Source organism: Rattus rattus, chromosome 8, assembly GCF_011064425.1.
Source record: "Rattus rattus isolate New Zealand chromosome 8, Rrattus_CSIRO_v1, whole genome shotgun sequence".
Lineage (NCBI taxonomy): Eukaryota > Metazoa > Chordata > Mammalia > Rodentia > Muridae > Rattus > Rattus rattus.
In genome coordinates, this window is record NC_046161.1 from 66,666,124 (window position 1) to 66,687,675 (window position 21,552).

Consider the following 21,552-nt stretch of genomic DNA (forward strand, 5'->3'; position numbering starts at 1 on the left):
TTTTTTTTTTGGTTCTTTTTTTTCGGAGCTGGGGACTGAACCCAGGGCCTTGCTCTTCCTAGGCAAGCGCTCTAACCACTGAGCTAAATCCCCAACCCCAAGGGTAGATTTTTAAAAAAATATGTCTTTAAGATTTTGTCTGTCTGTCAGTCTTGAGTGTACACCACATGTGTATGGGTGCTGGTGGAGATCAGAAGAGGGTGTTGGATCCTCTGGAGCTAGAGTTATAGGCAATTAGTTCTACGCTGCCTATTTGGGTGCTGGAAACTAAGCCTGGGTCCTTTGCAGAGAAACAAGCACCATGGATTTTTATTTTTAAAGAATATTCATCTGCCTCTGCCTCATTAGAGTTGGGATTAGAGGAATATACTGACATAACTGGCTAGACTTTGAGGAATATGTATTACACATACATAATTTATTCTTATTTTTGAGAATTTCATACATGTATATAGTACATTTCTACATTTTCTGTCACTTCCAGTCCCTCTCAGACGTCCCCCTCATGCCCACTTTCTAGCTTCATGTCCATTTTTTATCTTTTTAAATTAACCTACTGAGTGAAAAAAAAAAAGGAATATTCATTCTTGATCGTTTATTTGTGCTTCCAAAGGTAGCTTAATATTGGTTTTTTTGTTTGTTTTTTTGTGTTTGGTTGGTTTTTTTTTTTTTTTTTTTTTTTTGGTTTCTTGGAAAAATGGTATTGGAATCTTTATTGAAATTTAATTAAATGTGGATATTTCTTTTGGCAAAATGACCATTTCACAATATTAATTTTTCCAGTTTATCAGCATCCAAAGTTTTCAGGTTTCTTCCTCAACTTGTTATGTTTTACAGTTTTTATCAGAGGGGCCATTGAGTCCCTTTGTTATTGGAATTCCACGAAGACTTTGTATATTTCTTTCTTTTTCTTTTTTAGATCCAATTGATAAGATATAATTGCCCACTTAAACATACAAAGCTCGGTACCATCCATCCCTTAAGAACATTGATAACAACCTGTAAATACACAGAGCGAGATCTTTACGTCAGCCTCCATTGTCCTGCCACAACTTCTCAGCTTCTCCTACTCCTCTCTTCCTCTCTTTGTTCCAGTCTCCTCCTCTTCCTTCAAACTTCTCTCCCGCCCATCCTTCCTTCTCATCCAATGACAGGCCTCCTTCTATCTTGTACCTGCCTCACCTGTGACATCATCCCACATTTCACCCTTTTTGTCTAATTAAAAAAAAAACTTTTCTCTCAAATATAAGCTGAGCACAACTATTATTATTTTGTAATTAAAAGCACAAAATATATCTAACACCCAGTCCAACACTATATCAGTTAAACAGAACATTTAGTTATCCATTCCAGCTTAAGAAAGGCTTAAAATCTATATTATATCTTGGCTAGCTTATATACTATCTGATAACTACCTAATAAAATATGTATTTCCAGAGTTAAACAGCCTGATAGGCTATGAAACTATGATCAGTCTTCAACCCCGTCAGAAATCTGAGAAGGACCAAATATCTATACACATAGGAAGCCTAACATGGCTTTCAGAACTGAGAGGTTGTAGAGACAAATCTCCACTAGCACAGCCCCCTGTTAGCAACATGTGAGCGCAAGTCTTCAGCCTTCTGGCCCAAAATCAACTGACAGAGTGTTGAAATGCAGATTTTGAAGGGCTGATCACCCTGTCTTGGCAGAGTTTATCAGTTAACTATTCTGCATAATTTTCCTTTTCTAGGCAGCATAGTCTGCAGATGAAACAGGCAGTTTTGTGCAGTGGCTGCCTAGCCACAAAGTGTTGCCTTACCTGGAGGTAGAGATGTTCAAATTCTTCGTTAAATCTGCCAAACGGTTAGGAGCAGATAGGTCTCAACAAAAGATAAATAACTTTAAATCTCAAATTTTGTGGATTTCTGATGTTTTTGAAAACCATCTATCTATGTAAGACAATCTGGACTGTTGTCTTTATATCTTAATATTGTCTTGAAAGTATTCTCACAAAGTCAGAGCCATGAATTTGCTAGTTGGCCCTTAACTCACAGATGTAATCAACTCAGAAGTTTGTAATGACATTATTAGAAGGACTGGCTCTAAACCTTGTACTTTTAAACTCTTTTAACAAATAAATTCTATATCAAAGCAAAGATATGATTTTAGCTTAGTTACCAAATGAGATTATGACCGTACAACTCAATCTAGCTAATTCCTCCCTGTTAAATTACAACCAATTTTAAATTCCTCATAAAAACAACTTTAGAATAACGACTTCCAGCCTCCCAAAAGTCCAGGGAATTGAGGCGACGACTCCTCCATAACTTCTTCAAGCTATACATGGACGTTGAGATATCCTTGGGGGTAAGTGGGTGGGAAGAATAAAGCAAATGCTATAGCCGATGTGTCCTGACTGGACCCAGCTGAAAGTTCTTGAGACCAGGAATCCAAATAGGCACATTCTGCAAAATACAACTCTCAAAACAAAAGTTTGGAATCAAGATATCTTGTTTGATTCTCCTGAATCAATTTTTTCAGGAGGTCTACCTCTATCAAATCTGATCAATATGACTCTGTGAGGTTTCCAGCGCCAAATCACACTTTTTAAAAACACAAAGACAAAATCTTTCTCCCAAAATATTGTTTTCCTTAGTCTGTAACCAGAAAAGCTTGTATCTTGCACTCTCTCCCAGAGTAATAATATAACCATAAAACTCAAAGTCACACCCATTATGAAGATTAAACAATTTTTTAAAAAAGGAAGCAAGCTAAACAATGAGTCTGATAGGCTTTTGTACTCTGATATCAGAAGATGAACCCAAAATTCCCATGGAACCGACGTTAAGAGATTCGAGCTTCCTGTTGTGGTAAATATCAAAAGCATTTAGTGGGGTAATTCATAAAACAAACTAAACACCTTTTATCAATTCTAATATCAATAAGCAACGTATCAAACCAGGACTTTAGCCCAAAATATCTCAATCTGTCAAGCTCTCTACCCAGAGCCACAGATTTTTCTTTAACCTTAATAACTTCTATATTATATTTCTGCATTCACTCTGCCTGGTGTTACAGACATTTATCAGAACTCTCTACTTGGAGTTAGTGACTAATTTTTCCCTATCTAAGTTCTGAACAATGGATGTAAATCCCCACCTGATTCAAGTAATCTCTTTACTCTCTTCTTTCTAAAAACAAACTTAATCACCTTTTAATAATACCTGTCATTAAGAAGTAGCTTGTCCTCTCACAATTGGGTAAAAGCCGCGCTGTCCTCTCCTCTGCACCGACTCTTTCCTGCCGAACCATGGCCAGCCCGCTGCGCTCCTTGATGCTACTGCTGGCCGTCCTGGCCATGGCCTGGGCCGGAACCTCCAGGCCACCCCAGAGATTGTTGGGAGCTCCGCAGGAGGCAGATGCCAGCGAGGAGGTTATGCAGCAAGCGTTGGACTTTGCCTTAAGCGAGTACAACAAGGGCAGCAACGATGCGTACCACAGCCGCACCATACAGGTGGTGAGAGCTCGTAAGCAGCTTGTGGCTGGAATAAACTATTATTTGGATGTGGAGATGGGCCGAACTACATGTACCAAGTCCCAGACAAATTTGACTAACTGTCCTTTCCACGGCCAGCCCCATCTGATGAGGAAGGCACTCTGCTCCTTCCAGATCTACAGCGTGCCCTGGAAAGGCACACACACCTTGACAAAATCCAGCTGCAAAAATGCCTAAGAGCTGAGTCTCATAGGACCATGCCAATGGTCCCTTACTTGTTCCCCTACCCTGTAGTGTTTTATCCCTGAGAAGGGTGCTCCAGCTCTGGAGGGCATCTCCAGGGTGTTCCCACCAGGAGACAGTAAAGAAGCTGCTGCAGGCAGGTTCTGCACGTCAGAACAGCTGTCCTCTGGTTCTATTCTTCTCCTTGCAGTACCTGTCATACCTTGCTCTTGCTCAATTAAAAAAATTTAAAAAAGAAAAAAAAAAAAAAAGAAGTAGCTTGTCTAACTAGGATTTCAACCCAAAATTCCCATTAAAAATAATATGAGTATCCTGAAAGACTTTCTAAACAACTTTCTTTAAAATGCAGCGTTTAATCTCTAACTCTCTGCGCTGCCATTACTTATCACATAGCCTGCCAGCCCAGGCTGCTTCCCTGTTTCTTTGTTTGAATTCCCGCCCTTGAGATATCACATGATTGAACATGGCGCTGGCCTCCTCTTAGAAAATAAAAACTTTTCTCTCAACTCTTAGGATTACTAGTGGATTCTTGCCCATCACGTTGGTTCGCCATCTGTTGTAAAAATATAAAAAAATAAAAATGTATTGTTGTCTTTTATCTTGCTGGGTCTGCACTGCGGTGTCCCAAGATATCTGCTTGATATCTCTGAGGAAACACATTCCAACTCTGCCGCGGCGGCCCAGTGTCTCCAGCCGCCACACACTTTCCTACACTCAAACCCTCACATAAAAACACACAACACAATAATCTTAGATCCAATTGATAAGATATAATTGCCCACTTAAACATACAAAGCTTGGTACCATCCATCCCTTAAGAACATTAATAACAACCTGTAAATACACAGAACGAGATCTTTACGTCAGCCTCCATTGTCCTGCCACAACTTCTCAGCCTCTCCTCCTCCTCTCTTCCTTTGTATATTTCTTTAAGGCTGTTATGTTAGGAAGATTATTTCCACACCTGATTTCTTTTATCTCAGCATGTTTTCTTTTTTTTAACTTTTTATTTAAAACAGGTGTTTCACTGTGTAGCCCCCATGACTACAATTTAAAATTCTCATGTCTCAGCCTGCCAAGTACTAGAATTACAGGTGTATGTCATTACATCTGGCTTAATTGCCTTTTTTCAATATGCAAAATTGTAGAATTTGTGTTTCAAACCTAGATAATACAAAAGCAATATAAATTCCTTTATAACTAGGGGTCAGATAAGTTGACTTCAATATCTTTTTATTAGATATATTTCTTTTCTTACATTGCAACTTTACTTAAATTTCAAATTCCACTTTCCTGTGCAAAAGCCCTCCCCCTCCCCCATACGGGTATTCTCCCCATATGTTCCCCTTACTGCCCCACACATATTCCCCTGCACTGGGGGTCCAACCTCAGCAGGACCAAGGGCGTACCCTTCCACTGGTGCCCCAACAAGGCTATTCTCTGCTACATATGCAGTTGGAGCCCTGGGTCAGTCCATGTATAGTCTTTCGGTAGTGGTTTAGTCCCTTGAAGCTCTGGTTGGTTGACATTGTTGTTTTTATGGGGTTGCAAGCTCCTTCAACTCTTTCAATACTTCCTCTAATTCCCCCCAGGGGGGTCCTGTTCTCAGTTCAGTGGTTTGCTGCGCTAACATTGACCTTTGTATTGGACATGATCTGGATGTGTCTCTCAGGAGAGATCTATATCCAGTCCCTTTCAGCATGCACTTTTTTTTGGTTTTTTTTTTTTTTTTTTTTTTCGAGCTGAGGACCCAACCTAGGGCCTTGCTAGGGCCTTGTCTTGCTAGGCAAGCGCTTCAGCATGCACTTTTTAGCTTCATCAATCTTATCTAGTTTTGGTGGCTGTATATATATGGGCCACATGTGGGGCAGGCTCTGAATGGTCATTCCTTCAGTAGCTGCTCTAAACTTTGCTTCCATATCCCTCCTATGGATATTTTTTTTCCCTTTAAGAAGGAGGGGAGCATCCACATTTTGGTCATCCTTCTTGCTTTCTGTGATCTGTGGATTGCATCTTGGGTAATTCGAGCTTTTGGGCTAATATCCACTTATCAATGAGTGCATACCAAGTGTGCTTTTCTGTGATTGGGTTACCTCACTCAGGATGATATTTTCTAGTTCATTCCATTTGCCTATGAATTTCATGAAGTCATTGTCTTTGATAGCTGAGTAATATTCCACTGTGTAGATTTATCACATTTTTTGAATCCATTCCTCTGTTGAAGGGCCTCTGTGTTCTTTCCAACTTCTGGCTATTATAAATAAGTCTGTGATGAACGTAGTGGAGCATGTGTCTTTGTTGTATGTTGGATCATCTTTTGGGTATATGCCCAGGAGAGGTATAGCTGGGTCCTCAGGTAGTGAAATGTGCAATTTTCTGAGGAACGTCCAGACTGATTCCCAGGTGGTTATACCAGTCTGCAGTCCCACCAACAATGGAGGAGTGTTCCTCTTTCTCCACATCCTCACCAGCATCTGCTGTCACCTGAGTTTTTTATCTTAGCCATTCTGACTGGTGTGAGGTGGAATCTCAGGGTTGTTTTGATTTGCATTTCCCTGATGGCTAAGGATGTTGAACATTTCTTTAGGTGCTTTTTGGCCATTTGATAATCCTCAGCTGGGGCACCGACATGAGAATGTTTTGTTTAACTCTGTACCCCATTTTTCTAACAGGGTTATTTGGCTGTCCAGAGTCTAAATTCTTGAGTTCTTTGTATACTTTGGATATTAGCCCTCTATCAGTTGTAGGATTGGTAAAGATCTTTTCCCAATCTGTTGGTTGCTGTTTTGTCCTAATTGTCATTTGCTTTACAGAAGCTTTGTAGTTTTATGAAGTCCCATTTGTCGATTCTTGATCTTAGAACATAAGCCATTGGTGTTTTGTTCAAGGAGTCTTCCCCAGTGCCCATGTGTTTGAGACTTTTCACCACTTTTTCTTCTATTAGTTTGAGTGAATCTGGTTTGATGTGGAGGTCCTTGATCTACTTGGACTTAAGCTTTGTATTAAGCTTAAGCTTGGATGATAAGCATTTATCGATTTGCATTCTTCTACATGCTGACCTCCAGTTCAGCCAGCACCCTTTGTTGAAAATGCTATCTTCCATTGGATGGTTTTAGCTCCTTGGTCAAAGATCAAGTGACCATAGGTGTGTGGGTTAATATCTGGGTCTTCAATTCTGTTCAACTGATCTATCTGCCTGCCTGTACTAATACCATACAGTTGCATACTATTGCTCTGTAATACTGCTTCAAGTCAGGGATGATGATTCCCCCAGAAGTTCTTTTATTGTTGAGTATAGTTTTCACTATCCTGGGTTTTTTTTATTCCAGATGAATTTGCAAATTGCTCTTTGTATCTCTATAAAGAATTGAGTAGGAATTTTGATTGGGATTGCATTGAATCTGTAGATTGCTTTTGGCAAAATGACCATCTTTACTATATTAATCCTGCCAATCCATGAGCATGGAAGATCTTTCCATCTTCTGAGATCTTCCTCAATTTCTTTCTTCAGAGACTTGAAGTTCTTGTCATACAAATCTTTCACTTGCTTGGTTAAAGTCACACAAAGATATTTTATATTATTTGGGACTATTGTGAAGGGTGTCCTTTCCCTAATTTCTTTCTTAGCCTGTTCATCCTTTGAGTAGAGGAAGGCTACTGATTTATTTGAGTTAATTTTATACCCCAACATTTTGCTGAAGCTGTTTATCAGGTTAAGTAGTTCTCTGGTGGAACTTTTGGGGTCGCTTAAGTACACTATCATATCATCTGCATATAGTGATATTTTAATTTTTTCCCTTCCCTTTGACCTCCTTTCATTGTCTGATTGCTCTGGCTGGGACTTCTCGTACTATATTGAATAAGTAGGGAGAGAGTGAGCAGTCTTGTCTAGACCCTGATTTTAGTGGGATTGCTTCAAGTTTCTCTCCACTTAGTTTGATGTTAGTTAGCTATGGTTTGGTGTACATTGCTTTTACTATGTTTAGATATGGGCCTTGAATTCCTGATCTTTCCAGGACTTTTATCATGAAGGGGTGTTGAATTTTGTCAAATGTTTTCTCAGCATCTAATGAAATGATCATGTGGTTCTTATCTTTGAGTTTGTTTATATAGTGGATTACATTGATGGATTTTCGTATATTAAACCATCCCTCCATCCCTGGAATGAAGTCTACTTGATCATGATGGATGATCGTTTTGATGTGTTCTTGGATTCGGTTTGCAAGAATTTTATTGAATATTTTTGCGTCAATATTCATAAGGGAAATTGGTCTGAAGTTCTCTTTCGTTGTTGGGTCTTTCTGTGGTTTAGGTATAAGAGTAATTGTAGCTTCGTAGAAGAAATTTGGTAGTGCTTCATCTGTTTCTATTTTGTGGAATAGTTTGGATAGTATTGGTATGAGGTCTTTTATGAGGGTCTGATAGAATTCTGCACTAAACCCATCTGGACCTGGGCTCTTTTTGGTTGGAAGACCTTTAATAACTGCTTCTATTTCTTTAGGAGTTATGGGGTTGTTTAGTTGGTTTATTTGTTAACTGATTTAACTTTGGTACCTGGTATCTGTCTAGAAAATTGTCCACTTCCTCCAGATTTTCCAGTTTTGTTGAATATAGGCTTTTGTAGTAGGATCTGATGATTTTTTTTTTAATTTTCTCAGATTCTGTTGTTATTTCTCCCTTTTCATTTCTGATTTTGTTAATTTGGATACACTATCTGTGTCCTCTGGTTAGTCTGGCTAAGAGTTTATCTATCTTGTTGATTTTTCTGAAAGAACCAGCTTTTGGTTCTGTTGATTCTTTGTATAGTCCTTTTTCTTTCTACTTGGTTGATTTCAGTGCTGAGTTTGATTATTTCCTGCCTTCTACTCCTCTTGGGTTTATTTATTTTTGTTCTAGAGCTTTTAGGTGTGCTGTCAAAGTGCTGACATATGCCCTCTCCTGTTTCTTTTTGCAGGCACTCAGGGCTATGAGTTTTCCTCTTAGTACCGCTTTCATTGTGTCCCAAAGTTTGGATATGTTGTATCTTCATTTTCATTAAATTCTAAGAAGTCTTTAATTTCTTTCTTTATTTCTTCCTTTACCAAGTTGTCATTGAGTAGAGTATTGTTCAACTTTCCATGTATATGTGGGCTTTCTGTCATTATTGTTGTTATTGAAGACCAGTCTCGATGTAAATTTTATATATATTTAAAAGACTTTAAAGTGTAATTTTAGTCTTACTTTCCTTGTAAAGTAATAAAGCAAAAATGGTATTCTTGTCTGAAGAAAAATAAAATTTTATCTTTAAGGTAGTATTTGATTATGTATTTTATGAATCAGACAGTTGTAGACTCATTCTTCAAAGGAAACAATTATATATACAAATAATTTTGAGTCTTCTCAACTTCTTGTTGGTTGCAAAGTCTTTATTCTTGTGATACCATTTTATGTATACATATTAATTGTTTACTAATACTTTTTTTTTTTTTTTTTTTTTTTTTTTTTTTTTTTTTTTTGGAGCTGGGGACCAACCCAGGGCCTTGGGTTGCAGGCAAGCGCTCTACCACTGAGCCAAATCCCCAACCCACTAATACTTTCAAGTTGAAGAAATAACATTTGAACTCCTGAGAATATGAAACCTTTGGAGAGTATTTTCTTAATTTGCAGCTAGCCATAGTAATCATTTTTCTGTGTTACCTGGGCTTTCATTATAAAGCCCCACTGCCAGAAATGTATTCAGTGGGTTCATGTTAATCTGAGACGTCACATTTCTAAATATTCTGAAGTGATGCAGATACTGTTGTGTGTGACTTCCCTTTTAGAAATAACTGCTAGCCCAGCCCTGGCTTTCTAATATAAGTTAAAAGGGAGTATATAACCTATGATCATATGGCTAAAAGTGACTTTTTCTGTTCTATGCTGAGGGAGGCATTGTTTTAATTTAGGACTCCTTATTTTCATTTTGTTTTAAAACTGCTGCTGATAATCTCAAACATTTGTATTAAAATATTTGACTTCAAACATGTAAACTGTTACCTTTAGCTCAAGAAATAATTACTTCGGTATCATTTGAATTTTTGAAATTAATTTAAATCATTTAAATCCCTTCCCATTTATGTAAGCATGCTAAGACTACATTCATATTATAGTGAATATATATCATTAACAGAATTTTAAATTTGTTTTTGATACTTCATAGATAAAAATTTATTTTAATGGTTTGTACTTTTTATGTAATGATGAGGTATTGATCATGAATATGCTTAGGGAAATAGATGTCAATAGAGAATATAAAAAAAGATAAGACTTTCAGAATACTAGGATTCATGTGACAGTTTACAACCAGTGTAACTTCTGTTCCAGGGGACTTAGTGTCTTCTTCTGACCTCTGTGGGCACCATGTACACAACACACACACACATTGGTGCACAGACATACATATGGACAAAATGTTCATATACATAAATAAATTTATAACAAAACAATGGAAGGATACAATCATAGATGGTGGTATATACTTTTAGTTCCAGCTACTCACAGGTTGAAGTGAGAGGCCTCCTTAGCCCTCTTTTTGATCCCTTTTTTAGAAGGAAGTGGAGGATTATAATGAATTAAATAGAAATGAAAATATTCTCATCCTTATATTTTGTTTTAAAAAGAAACTTAAGTATAGACTTTAAATGTTTTTATAAATCAGTGTGACTTGCTGTCCAGTTAAAGTATTGTGTTAAATGCATATCATTTTTATCTTTCCAGCTTTCACAGTAACCGTCCAAGTAAAAGATATTGTATATTTAAGAAGCATTCAGAAAATCTCAGGTAAACAAGTGATTTTTGTAAAATCTTTCAAAATTGTAAAAAAGTTATAATTTATATTTTTCTCATGTGATATCTTTATTGAGCTAGAATACACATAATGTGTTGGTTACTTTTTTTTGTTGCTATAAGTAAATGACACATACCTTAAGGAAGAAAGAAGAGTTTATTTTGGCTCAATTCAAGGGTACTCTGTTGTGGTTGGGAAGTCACTTGCCTGGTCACATTGTGTCTGTACTCAGGAAGCAGAGTCATGAATTCTGTCACTTAGCTCCCTTTCTGTTTTTATATTCTGTCCAAGATTCCAACGTGTGGACTGGTATACTTACCTTTAGAGTGGGTCTTCCCTGCTCAGTCAGCCTAGAAACTTCCTCACAGACATGAGGGAGGTTCGTTTCATAAATCCCTTTGATTAATAATCAGGATTAACAATTATACACACCGTGTTCTTTATTGTCTTTAAAATGAAATCTTGGTAAGTTTTAGTATGCTCAGTTGTGCATCAGTCATCATAGTATGTGTACATTTTCTGTACTTAAAAAAATAATTCCATTTATTAGTAATCATTCCCACTTCCTTTCCTGCCCCCGCCCCCGCCCCCACCCATGCATATAGAGCAGCCCATTTTGAGTGTTTTGAGAATAAATGGGATGATATTCTATGTGTTCCTTAGTCACTGCCTATGGCTCATCCATGATGAGTAATAGTATAATAACTTATTTAAATTGATGAATACTATGTTTTACTTTATGCAAATACTATAGTTTATCCATTTTGATAATTTTAATTTTGAGGTCAAAATAAATAATGCTGCTATGAACATCATTATTACTATTTTTTACAAACATATATTTCTCTTTTGTATGTAATTAAGATTAAGTTTGTTTGGTTGAATTCTAACTCCCTGTTATTCCTGTAAGATACTGAATGACTATTTTTCATCGTAGTGCCATGATTTTGCATACTCACTTGTACTGTGTAGGAATTTCTGCATCTTTTCTAGTGTATATTACTTGTTGTTTTTTTTTTTTTTTTTTTTTTTTTTCGAGCTGGGGACCCAACCTAGGGCCTTAAGCGCTTGCTAGGCAAGCGCTCTACCACTGAGCCAAATCCCCAACCCCATTACTTGTTTTTTTATTTCAAGCACTCTATATGTGATCTTAGCCAAGAAGTGACATTATAGACATTCTAACAGATACAAAATCCTTTCATTGTGGCTTGCTGTGACTTTTTTAGTTTAACTAATGACAGTGTGTCAATTGGTTGCTTCTGACTAGATGTTACAGGGTCGTGTTACTATCATTGTATATGAGAGGTATGTCATAGTACTCATGGTACATTCACTGTAGTAGTGACAGTTGGGGCCCAGATGAAATACATGACCATTGTAAAATGAGAACAAAAATAAAGCCTTCAAATATTTGAATATTGCAGTCTTCTATGATTAATAGGATGTAAATAATGTTATAAGGTTTTTATTATGTGTTATTGTGTGTGTTTAGATGTGTCCCCATGCTACAGCACATATGTAGATTTCGTAGGACAGCCTATAGAAGTTGATTCTTTCCTTCTGTTGTGGGTTCTGGGGGTTGAACATAGGTCAGCATCTCTGCTTAGCTAATGCTTGCACTTGTAGAAACTATGTCATCTACCTACTTCAGTTTTGAAGTACATATAAGCCACTGTAATGGTTTAGGTCAATATAAGTCTTTTCTTACTAAAATACTGAAGGAGGTTGTGTTCATCTTTTATATGAGCCGAGTATTGTAGGTGAATCAGCCACATAGCTTGGAACTGTCAAGTAGTTAGGACTAATCTTGTGAGAATATGAATTAATGCACTGAATATGGGCTTTATTTCAAACCTAATTCTGACCCTTACAAGCTTTGTCTTTAGTAGAGTAATTAAGCTCATTCTAGCTAAAGGGATGCTAATTATAGCATCTACTTTCAATTATTGTAAGATTTAGATGAGATGATGAGATAGTCTGAAACCAGCTATATAAAGAGTACTCTACTACTGATATTGTGAAGTGCTTAATAGCAACTGTTTTAAGAAAGCAGAAAATCAGAGACTAGTTGGAGCCTCAGAATCAGGTGAAATGACATTAAAAAAAAAAAAAAGCCTAGCCAAGAGGAAACTTATTTGGGAACTTTTAGTTTGCTTTACTTATACAGCTTTAGGTAGAAATACACAGTATGTTAGAGTTTCAGGGGGAGATAGTATGAGATAGCCTAATTTTGATTATAAATTTAAAATTTGTAATTATCACATCCAAAAAATTAGTACTTTGTTATGTGTATGGATATTTTACCCTCCTATATATCATACATGTACCATGTTTCATGCTTGATACATGTAGTTGGCAGAAGATGCTGTCTGCTCCTTTGAAACTGGTTTTATAGGTGGTTGTGAGCCTCCATATTCCATATGGGTGTTAGGTATTTAATCTAGATCCTCCAGAAGAGCAACCAGTATTCTTGCTGAGCTACCTCTCCTGCCCATACTTTCACATTCTTTTACTTTAAATTTTAGTTTATTTGTTTTCCAAGACAGGGTTTCTCTGTAGTGATTCTGGAACTTGCTTTGAAGACCATACTGACCTCAAATTCAGATGTACCTGCTTGCTGAGACTAAAGGCTTGCGCAACCATGCCTTGCTAATTTCTCATATTTATAAAACTTCGTGCTGGGATGAACTTCAAACATGCATATTTTGTTGTTAATATGACAATAGCAATGCTCACATTGCATGATAATTTTTTTTAACCCTAAGAAAAATAATTTGTTAAAGAGATTCTAAAGACTCTTACAGTCCCCTCAACGAATTGCAGCCAGAACTAATAAGAGAAACAAAGTCATTGGAACCTACGTTAGTCTTCTTTAGATTGACATACCTCAGTACGTCTTCCTTTCTCTGGACCTGAATTTTCTTTACCTTTCCTCCAGCATATGAACTTTCCCTATTAAAGTCCCAAATGTAACATTTGAAACCTTCACATTTTCAAAATCAAGAAATTTGATTATAAATTTAAAATTTGTAATTATCACATAATTCATTTAAGAACTACTGCAATCAAGCTTTGGAAAAAAGTAGTTTACCCCCTGGCAGACAGGCAGAGGGACTAATTAGTGATGCTGCCTTGTTATTCAGGCGTGCAGATTCCAGCATCTTATTAGCTACTTTATGTAATTCAGCATTAAGACAGCACCATTTGTGATGAGAGCCTTAACACTAGCATGTACTGATTGTAGCTGTCATGTGATCCATCTTTGGAACCTTTACATTGTTCAGATTCTTTGACTACATGAAAGCCTTGACTGTAGATTCCATTGGAATGCGGACTATACTTGTCATTTGATCACCCTTATATTCATAACACCTAGCGGTGTGGTATATAAAGAGAGCCTTATTGAGTATATATGAAGTAAATGAATGCCATAGCCTCACTTTTTAATGGCAGAGGAACACTGTGACTTGCCTACATTAATGCAAGCTCATGGCAGAACTAAGACCAGTGTTTGACTCCTTGCTTTTTTCAACGGACACAAGGAGTGAATGTTCTTAAAACATTATTACTCTTTGGGGAGAAAGTACTAGGAATGAAGTATTCTAGGTTGTGCTCTACTGCTAAGCTTTTCCCTTGTCTTTGAAACATAAATATTTTATGTACATAATTTAGACATGGCTATGCCATTTTCAACTTTTATAGCAAAGCGGAAAAGTTATAACACAAAACATGAAAAAAGAGTATTGAACCTAAGTATAGTTTATAAAAAATGAAAAACCTTTTCTTTCTTTCTTTTTTAAATAGGGGCATTTCTCTAGTGTGCCTTAATTGTGATTTCCTAACCGACGTTTCTGGCTTAGATAATATGGCCACACACTTAAGTCAACATGAAACTCATACTTGCCAAGTTCTAGTAGAGAAAGGTACGTATACATAACTGCTGTTTCAGATATTTTGTATTACTCGTTATTTTTGGAAAGCCAAAATATGGTTTCTTTACTAAGTCATCTTATTTCACTAATCATTGTTCATATGCTTATGTAAATATGAAACTTTTCTTCTGATTTCAGTTTCTGTTTGTATCCCAACTTCTGAACGTCTTTCTGAGTAAGTGTAATATTTATTAACTGAATTTTTCTTCGGTGGATTTTAGCACGATTGCATTAAGTGTGCCTTTAATAGAAGTGAAAATACTGGTCTTGTTTTTATTTTTAAGCTGCTTGTTGAAATAGGTTCCTGCTCTGTGAAGCTCATGACTTGGTGCAAGAGAAGTTGGATTTTCCTAAATTCAAAGTTCTGAGATGTTACTTACACATAGGCAGTTACACAAGTCCATGATACCAGGGCTCATTTCAGCTTGCGCATGCGTCTAGATTCCTGTTCTGCCTTATCTTTGTGTCAGAGTCACGTGTCTTAACATACCTTTTCCCTGCCTCCACTTGTCTCTCTAAAAATAACTTTTATTACTGTGGTCTTTGCTTAAAATAATTTGTGTTTTTTCTGCTGTTCTTGCCTACAAAGTAATATATACTAAATACTAAAGCCGTTTATCTGTTTGTTTGTCTTCTCTCTTCATACCTTATGCCTTGTGTTTTTAGGCCAGATGGTTGTCTTTTTCCTCATTCGTTGTCTGTCATTGTGCTATTTTTCTTATTTTTCAGATGCAGAAGCAGCTCAGAGATTTCAAAACATGTCCAGGGTGTACCTGGACAGTGTCCCCTTCGATGGACACAAGTGCTGCCTGTTTTCTCTTTCCCAGGAATGAGAGTGAACTGACTGTGGGACCTGCTCTAGATTCTGGCCTCCCATCAGGCTGAGGCTGATCTGTCCAGAAACAGCTTCAGGGCCCACAAAATTAAGCTTAGTTTCCATTGGTGGCTTTGGCTCTTATTTCTTAAGCTTATGGGCAGTTGTGAACAAGAAAAGCCCATCAAATCAATGCTTTGATACCCAAATTAAGATTTAGTCATTTTGGCTGCTGCTCTTAAATGTTCTTCAAGCACAAAGGCAGTCCAGGACATCTAGACACCCTGGTTACTGAGAGAGAATGGCTGTGTCTAGTCTTCAGACAACAGTTTTCATTGACATGTTCTAAAAATGCAGTTGTTTTTACTGTCATTCAATATAAAATGTCCAATAGTAACTATAATTTTAATAAAATTCTCAGATTCTTTTATTTTTAAATTTTACATCTGATAGCTTCATCTTCTGTTCTCTGAATTATTGATGTCTGGTTTTTCTATTTTTTAACACTTTAATGTTTGTTTCATTTTTGTCAAGAATCTCAAGAGTTCATGTAGGCTACCTGTTTGTAGCTTTTAAATTTAGGTGTTGCTTACACCATTATGTCCTCTGTCTCTATTTGAGGACTATTAATCTATGTAATTGTGAATTTTAAGGTATAACAAACTGATGAGACTTCTTGGAGATTCTAAAAACAAGTTTTAAAGTAACATTTAATTGACATGGAAGCTCTACTGAGTCATTAATACTTATTTGGGTAAAAATAATATTAGATATACAATGTAACCAATAATATTCTAGCTCCTACTTACATATTAAACTTGTCACTTTTTTGTTAGCTACATTAAATACAAATAAATTATTTTGATCTATTACTTTAATAGATTTTTGTTTCAGAAATTATTTTGTAATGAATAGTTTTTTATAAAACTATATTTTATCCTGTATGTAGGAACATTGCTCAACTGCTGTAAGGTGTCAGGTTGATTGACATGTCTATTGAGAATACATCCATTTAGGACATTTGTGTTCTCCTCAGCCCAACGAGAAGGCCTCTGTTCTTGCAGCACTGATTCTAGAATTTTGGAGATGAACAAAGTACTTTTTATGATCTTAACAGTCAGGTCAGCAGTCTCTGAAGTTAGAGTTTAATCCTATGTTTCTTGCATCTTAAAAATATTTATTTACCCACCCCATTATCACAACTTCATTTCTGCTCTTGGGGCATAGATAAAGCCATTTTCAGATGACCACTTCTTGGTTTTTTTGGTTTTGTTTTGTTTTGTGTTCCTTGCAATTAACAAGAAAAAAGGAGGTTAAATCCATTAGTTTTAAACTTCTTAACAATTTTGGACTATATCTGAAAGCATTTCTAAAATCCTTCATAACAGCTTGATACTTTTAGTGAACTTGATACACTGGTCTTTACAATTTTCTGTACTTTATAATTTATTTTAAAAGTTAACCAGGAAAAAAAGGTTTGTTTGGTTGTTTTTCCATTGTTAACATCAGTTCTCTGTTCATTCTGAGATTAGAGAGTCTGCCCCCTTGGTCACACTTGAGTGTGTACATCCTGCTGCTGTTTCACAGAACTGGGTTTAAAATGTGACCAAGTTCACTTCTTTATTTGCTTGTTTTCTCTCTTGTTTTTATTCATTTTTTTAAATTTTATTTTAAATGAAACAGTCTTGCTATATAAGTCTAACCTGTATTTACCATTAAGTTTAAAAATCAGTTTATGGACTGGTCACATAAAGCCATCATGCCTATGAGCTTTTGAGTTACAGAGGAATAATTATATAGTTTGTATACTTTGAATCCATTGCCCCTTTGAAATTTGTATGTCTTTGTACTCTTAACTTTTTTGGAGTAGCATCATATCTCTTGGACCTCATTTTTTCATTCATATTATTTATTGAACATGTACTTCATGCCTGGCTCTGTTCTGTGTGCTTAGAAGGCATAGCCTGGAATTGCTGTCCTTACGGAATTTACACTGGATTGATAAAACAGACATTTAAAAGTAAAGTAAACCACATGCTAGAGTGTGGTCAATATTAGAAAAAATATGAAGTAGGAAAAAGGAATAAATACAAAGTAGGATTTAGAAGGGTAGGGTGCCATTTTATTTTTGGTGATCCGAAAAGACCCTACTGAGAGACGACATCCGAGTAAAGACCCAAAGCAGGTCTGGGTGCAGGTCTGGGCACTCACCCGCTTATGCCTAAGGGTCTTTTTTTTTCCTTAAGAGGAGTTGGATTCAGAGTCTGACATATCACTCTTCCCAAAAATACCAACAAATGCTTGATGAACATTGAGAAACTAAATACCCACTTACTTGGACCAGTTTAATGCTGTATGTATTCAAATAAATGGTATCCTCGTATATACAAATAAAAGGTGACAGGCTCCATATCTGTACTGTTTAATTAATCTCCAGAATTTATATATTGTCTGAGGGAATATCTTTCTAGAGTCAAATCAAGGAAATACAAGTTAAAGTTAGCTTTGTGTGGTGGCACACACTCTTAGTCCCAGCACTTGGAAGAAAAAGACAAATAGATCTTCCTGAGTTCCAGGCCAACTATATAATGAGAGTTCAAGGCGGTGTAGGTCTACACAGTGACAGCTTATCTCAGAAAGTAATGAACGAGAAAGGTAGGAAGAATTCATTAATGGGATGTTTTTAATTCTATATGTGAATGTCTTAAGGAATATTGACCTACTTTTCAATATTTATTTCATATTAATCTCTAAATTTTTATTTATTATTAAAATCTAATAAATCTTGTAAAATCCTAATATATAGATATATCATTTTTCTTAATTGGATCTAAAAAAATAAATCATATAAGTAGTTAGCTTCAGATTCCTAGAAAATGCTCCTGAATTGCATATAAGGTATAAGTTATAATTAAGTGCTAGCAAGTACATGTGTGTGCTCCCTTTTATTAGAAAAATATGATATCCTTGTATTTATAAAATCAAAGTAGTGCATAACAGAGGCAAACCAATTATCAGCTTTTTCTGCCTCTTTAGGCACAAAGGATGCTTTTATGCAAGATCATGGTTACCCTAATATCCCTTTGAGACTTATCATTCTAGACTTTATACCATATATTTAAATTTTTCTTTAATTTTTTTACTTTATAAAGTTCTACTTCTTCCCTAAATGGCTTCCTGATTTGACACCAAGAACCACATTAAACTTTCTCAGAGACTTAAACTGCTTCTATGAAAGCATTTTAGTAGATTGTAGAGTTTGGAGTTCCTACTTTTTTTCTAAATGTGAGTGGCTCTGGTTAGTTACCTGACCTCTACCCCAATTCCTCATCCTTACAGTGTAAATCACGGAAGAACCTGTTTACAGAGATTGAAGGAATTAAAGGAATTGCTTATGGTCTCTGAACATACATAGCAGGAGACAGTATGAAAGGGACCATGTGATAATTACTATTGTTAAGTCAACACCCATGGTTTTAGGTCAGGCCTCATTTTACTGAAAATGAATCTCCCTGATTTTTAACCCATTTTTTATTCTAGCCCGCCCATATCATTTCAAAAACCTTTGCTTCTAATTCTCTTTTTTAAACCTGTATACAAAGTTAGTGTTGTAGAATATTAGTCATACCATTAGACTTTGGTATTTAAGTGCACTGTATTATATTTTGAGGAAATATTTATGTTCTAGGTTCATTTTAGGTATTTAAATTTTAATCACAATTTTCCACTACTTTTTACTTCCTTGTACTTGACTACTTTATGACCCATCTCATACTTCCAATGCACTTGCGATTTTGAGATCCTTCTAAAGCCTTACTCTTACCAGATTGGTATTTGACTAGCTAGAGAGGCTTACTGTTCCTTTCTGTACCTTTGAAATATGATATCCTAGCGATCTTAATCTTCCACACTGAAAATCTGTTTATCCGCATCACCGTGATGGATGGTGCTATGAAGGAATGCATGCCTGAAATAAAGCAGACAGGCATAGGCATGGATCCTAGTTAAATAGTCTGTAGCTTCAGTAAAATTTAACCCTCGCTAAGCCTCAGGTTTCTCATCACTAAAAGAAACAGTAATTCTTTATAGGACAGCTATAAACAAATAGAAACCATGTATGGAAACCAGTGGGTCATGTCACTAATTCAAAAAAATATACCTTAACATTTAATTATTTGGTACTGGAGAAATTAGCCACTTAGTAAATGTACATTGTTGCCACGGCTACCTCTGCTGCTGCTGTTTGTGCTTCTTCTGCTGCTGCTGCCGCCCCAGCTGTTACTGCTGCTGTTGCTGTTATTTCTTGATGACAGGAGACCCTGCTGACTGGATATCTGTGGAATCTCATGGCTGAGAGTTTTAGTGACAGTCCATCTGTACTTTTGACTTACAGTTCAGTGCTACAATATACTCTTCTCAGCTACTGGGTAATGAGCATCACAGTACTTTAAGTAGATATTGTACAGTTTTCTAAAGCCATGATTCCGCTTTATCTGATGACTACAGACCAGTTCTGCCTTAATGAAAACTAGTACAGAACTGTCTGCTTAGAAGGACATTAGTGCTTTTGATTTGACATTTTCTTCCTTTAAGACAACCTTTTTATTAGTTGACATCAAGTAGGCATTTCCAAAACTCTGTAGCTGCATATCTAACCCAAGTTTTTGAATGCATAATCGTACTGGCTGGCAGTATCTTTATTCTATAGAATACAGAAGTAATCTTCAAAAGTAGCACATGTTTCTCTAGTTTTAGGACACACTGAACTCAGCCATGAAATTGCTGTTGTTTCCCCTTTTCTCTGTCTCCTCATCCTGTGTTCTCTAGTGTGCCTATATAGACTCACTGTATAAAACAGAGCTGACGCCAATTATTATTTTATTTTCTGAGATGCTTGTCCATGCTGAAAAATGAGACTGGAAGAATCATTCTCACCCAGTGTGGTGGTGCATGCTTTTAATCCTAGCACTTGGGAGACAGGCAGGCAGACGTGAGTTTGAGGCCAGCGTTGTCTACTTAGTGAGTTCCAGCAATCCAGGACTACATAGTAAGATTCTTTCTCAAAAAAGGAAAAAGGAAGGAAGTCTTTAGCCTTCTTCATGGCAGAAGAATCCATGGTAAATACCTCATGGTAAATATAGCTCAAGCTTATAAAGAGAATCTAGTTCACTGAATAAAATATCCTATGAAATACCTTTTGAAATAGTTTTCAGTGTTTACTTCGTTCTCTGTTTGATTACCAAACATTTGCTAAGCAAAGACCCCACTTTCATACTGCTGTGGTAAATTAGGTTGAAAATTGTCTTTGTTTTATAGAGTTAAATTATGCAAAATGCATTTATAGTTATAAATACATTTATTATTCTTTATTAACCCCTTGAATTTAAAGACTAGTAGAACAGTGGAATACTACTCAGCTATCAAAAACAATGACTTTACGAAATTCATAGGCAAATGGATGGAACTGGAAAATATCATCCTGAGTGAGGTAACCCAATCACAGAAAACACACATGGTATGCACTCATGGATAAGTGGATAGTAGCCCAAATGCTCGAATTACCCTAGATGCACAGAACACATGAAACTCAAGAAGGATGACCAAAATGCGAATGCTTCACTCCTTCTTTAAAAGGGGAACAAGAATACCCTTAGGAGGGGATAGGGAGGCAAAGTTTAGAACAGAGGCAGAAGGAACACCCATTCAGAGCCTGCCCCACATGTGGCCCATACATATACAGCCACCAAACTAGATAAGATGGATGAAGCAAAGAAGTGCAGGCTGACAGGAACCGAATGTAGATCTCTCCTGAGAGACACAGCCAGAATACAGCAAATACATAGGCAAATGCCAGCAGCAAACCACTGAACTGAGAACAGGACCCCCGTTGAAGGAATCAGAGAAAGGACTGAAAGAGCTTGAAGGGGCTCAAGACCCCATATGAACAACAGTGCCAACCAACCAGAGCCTCCAGGGACTAAGCCACTACCCAAAGACTATACATGGACTGACCCTGGGCTCCAACCTCATAGGTAGCAATGCATAGCCTAGTAAGATCACCAGTGGAAGGGGAAGCCTTTGGTCCTGCCAAGACTGAACCCCCAGTGAACGTGATTGTTGGGGGGAGGGTGGTAATGGGGGGAAGATGGGGAGGGGAACACCTATATAGAAGTGGAGGGGATAGGGGGATGTTGGCCCGGAAACTGGGAAAGGGGGTAACAATCGAAATGTAAATAAGAAATACCCAAGTTAATAAAGATGGAGAGGGAAAAAAGAAAAT

The 21,552-nt window shown here is 36.7% G+C and overlaps 2 protein-coding genes across 6 annotated transcripts in view; both read left to right on the forward strand.

Moving 5' to 3' along the window:
* Znf280d (zinc finger protein 280D) overlaps positions 1-21,552 on the forward strand; it is an 86,344-nt gene that overhangs the window by 48,286 nt on the left and 16,506 nt on the right. For 3 of the 5 annotated variants that reach the window (XM_032911183.1, XM_032911181.1, XM_032911182.1), the window contains 3 exons: positions 10,457-10,519; positions 14,331-14,449; positions 14,597-14,633. In XM_032911183.1, the coding sequence (XP_032767074.1) occupies positions 10,457-10,519; positions 14,331-14,449; positions 14,597-14,633 (219 nt within the window). Of the gene's footprint in view, positions 1-10,456; positions 10,520-14,330; positions 14,450-14,596; positions 14,634-15,187; positions 15,716-21,552 lie in introns of those variants that run through there. The other 2 variants (XM_032911184.1, XR_004388857.1) reach the window with 2 other exon arrangements.
* LOC116907957 (cystatin-C-like) lies at positions 3,236-3,949 on the forward strand. Its single transcript, XM_032911185.1, has one exon. The coding sequence runs from the start codon at positions 3,293-3,295 to the stop codon at positions 3,713-3,715; it is 423 nt and encodes a 140-aa protein (XP_032767076.1). The 5' UTR covers positions 3,236-3,292; the 3' UTR covers positions 3,716-3,949.

What these genes read in the sequence shown, in the direction of transcription:
- LOC116907957 (XM_032911185.1), top strand. Translation starts at nt 3,293, where the DNA reads ATGGCCAGCCCGCTGCGCTCCTTGATGCTACTGCTGGCCGTCCTGGCC.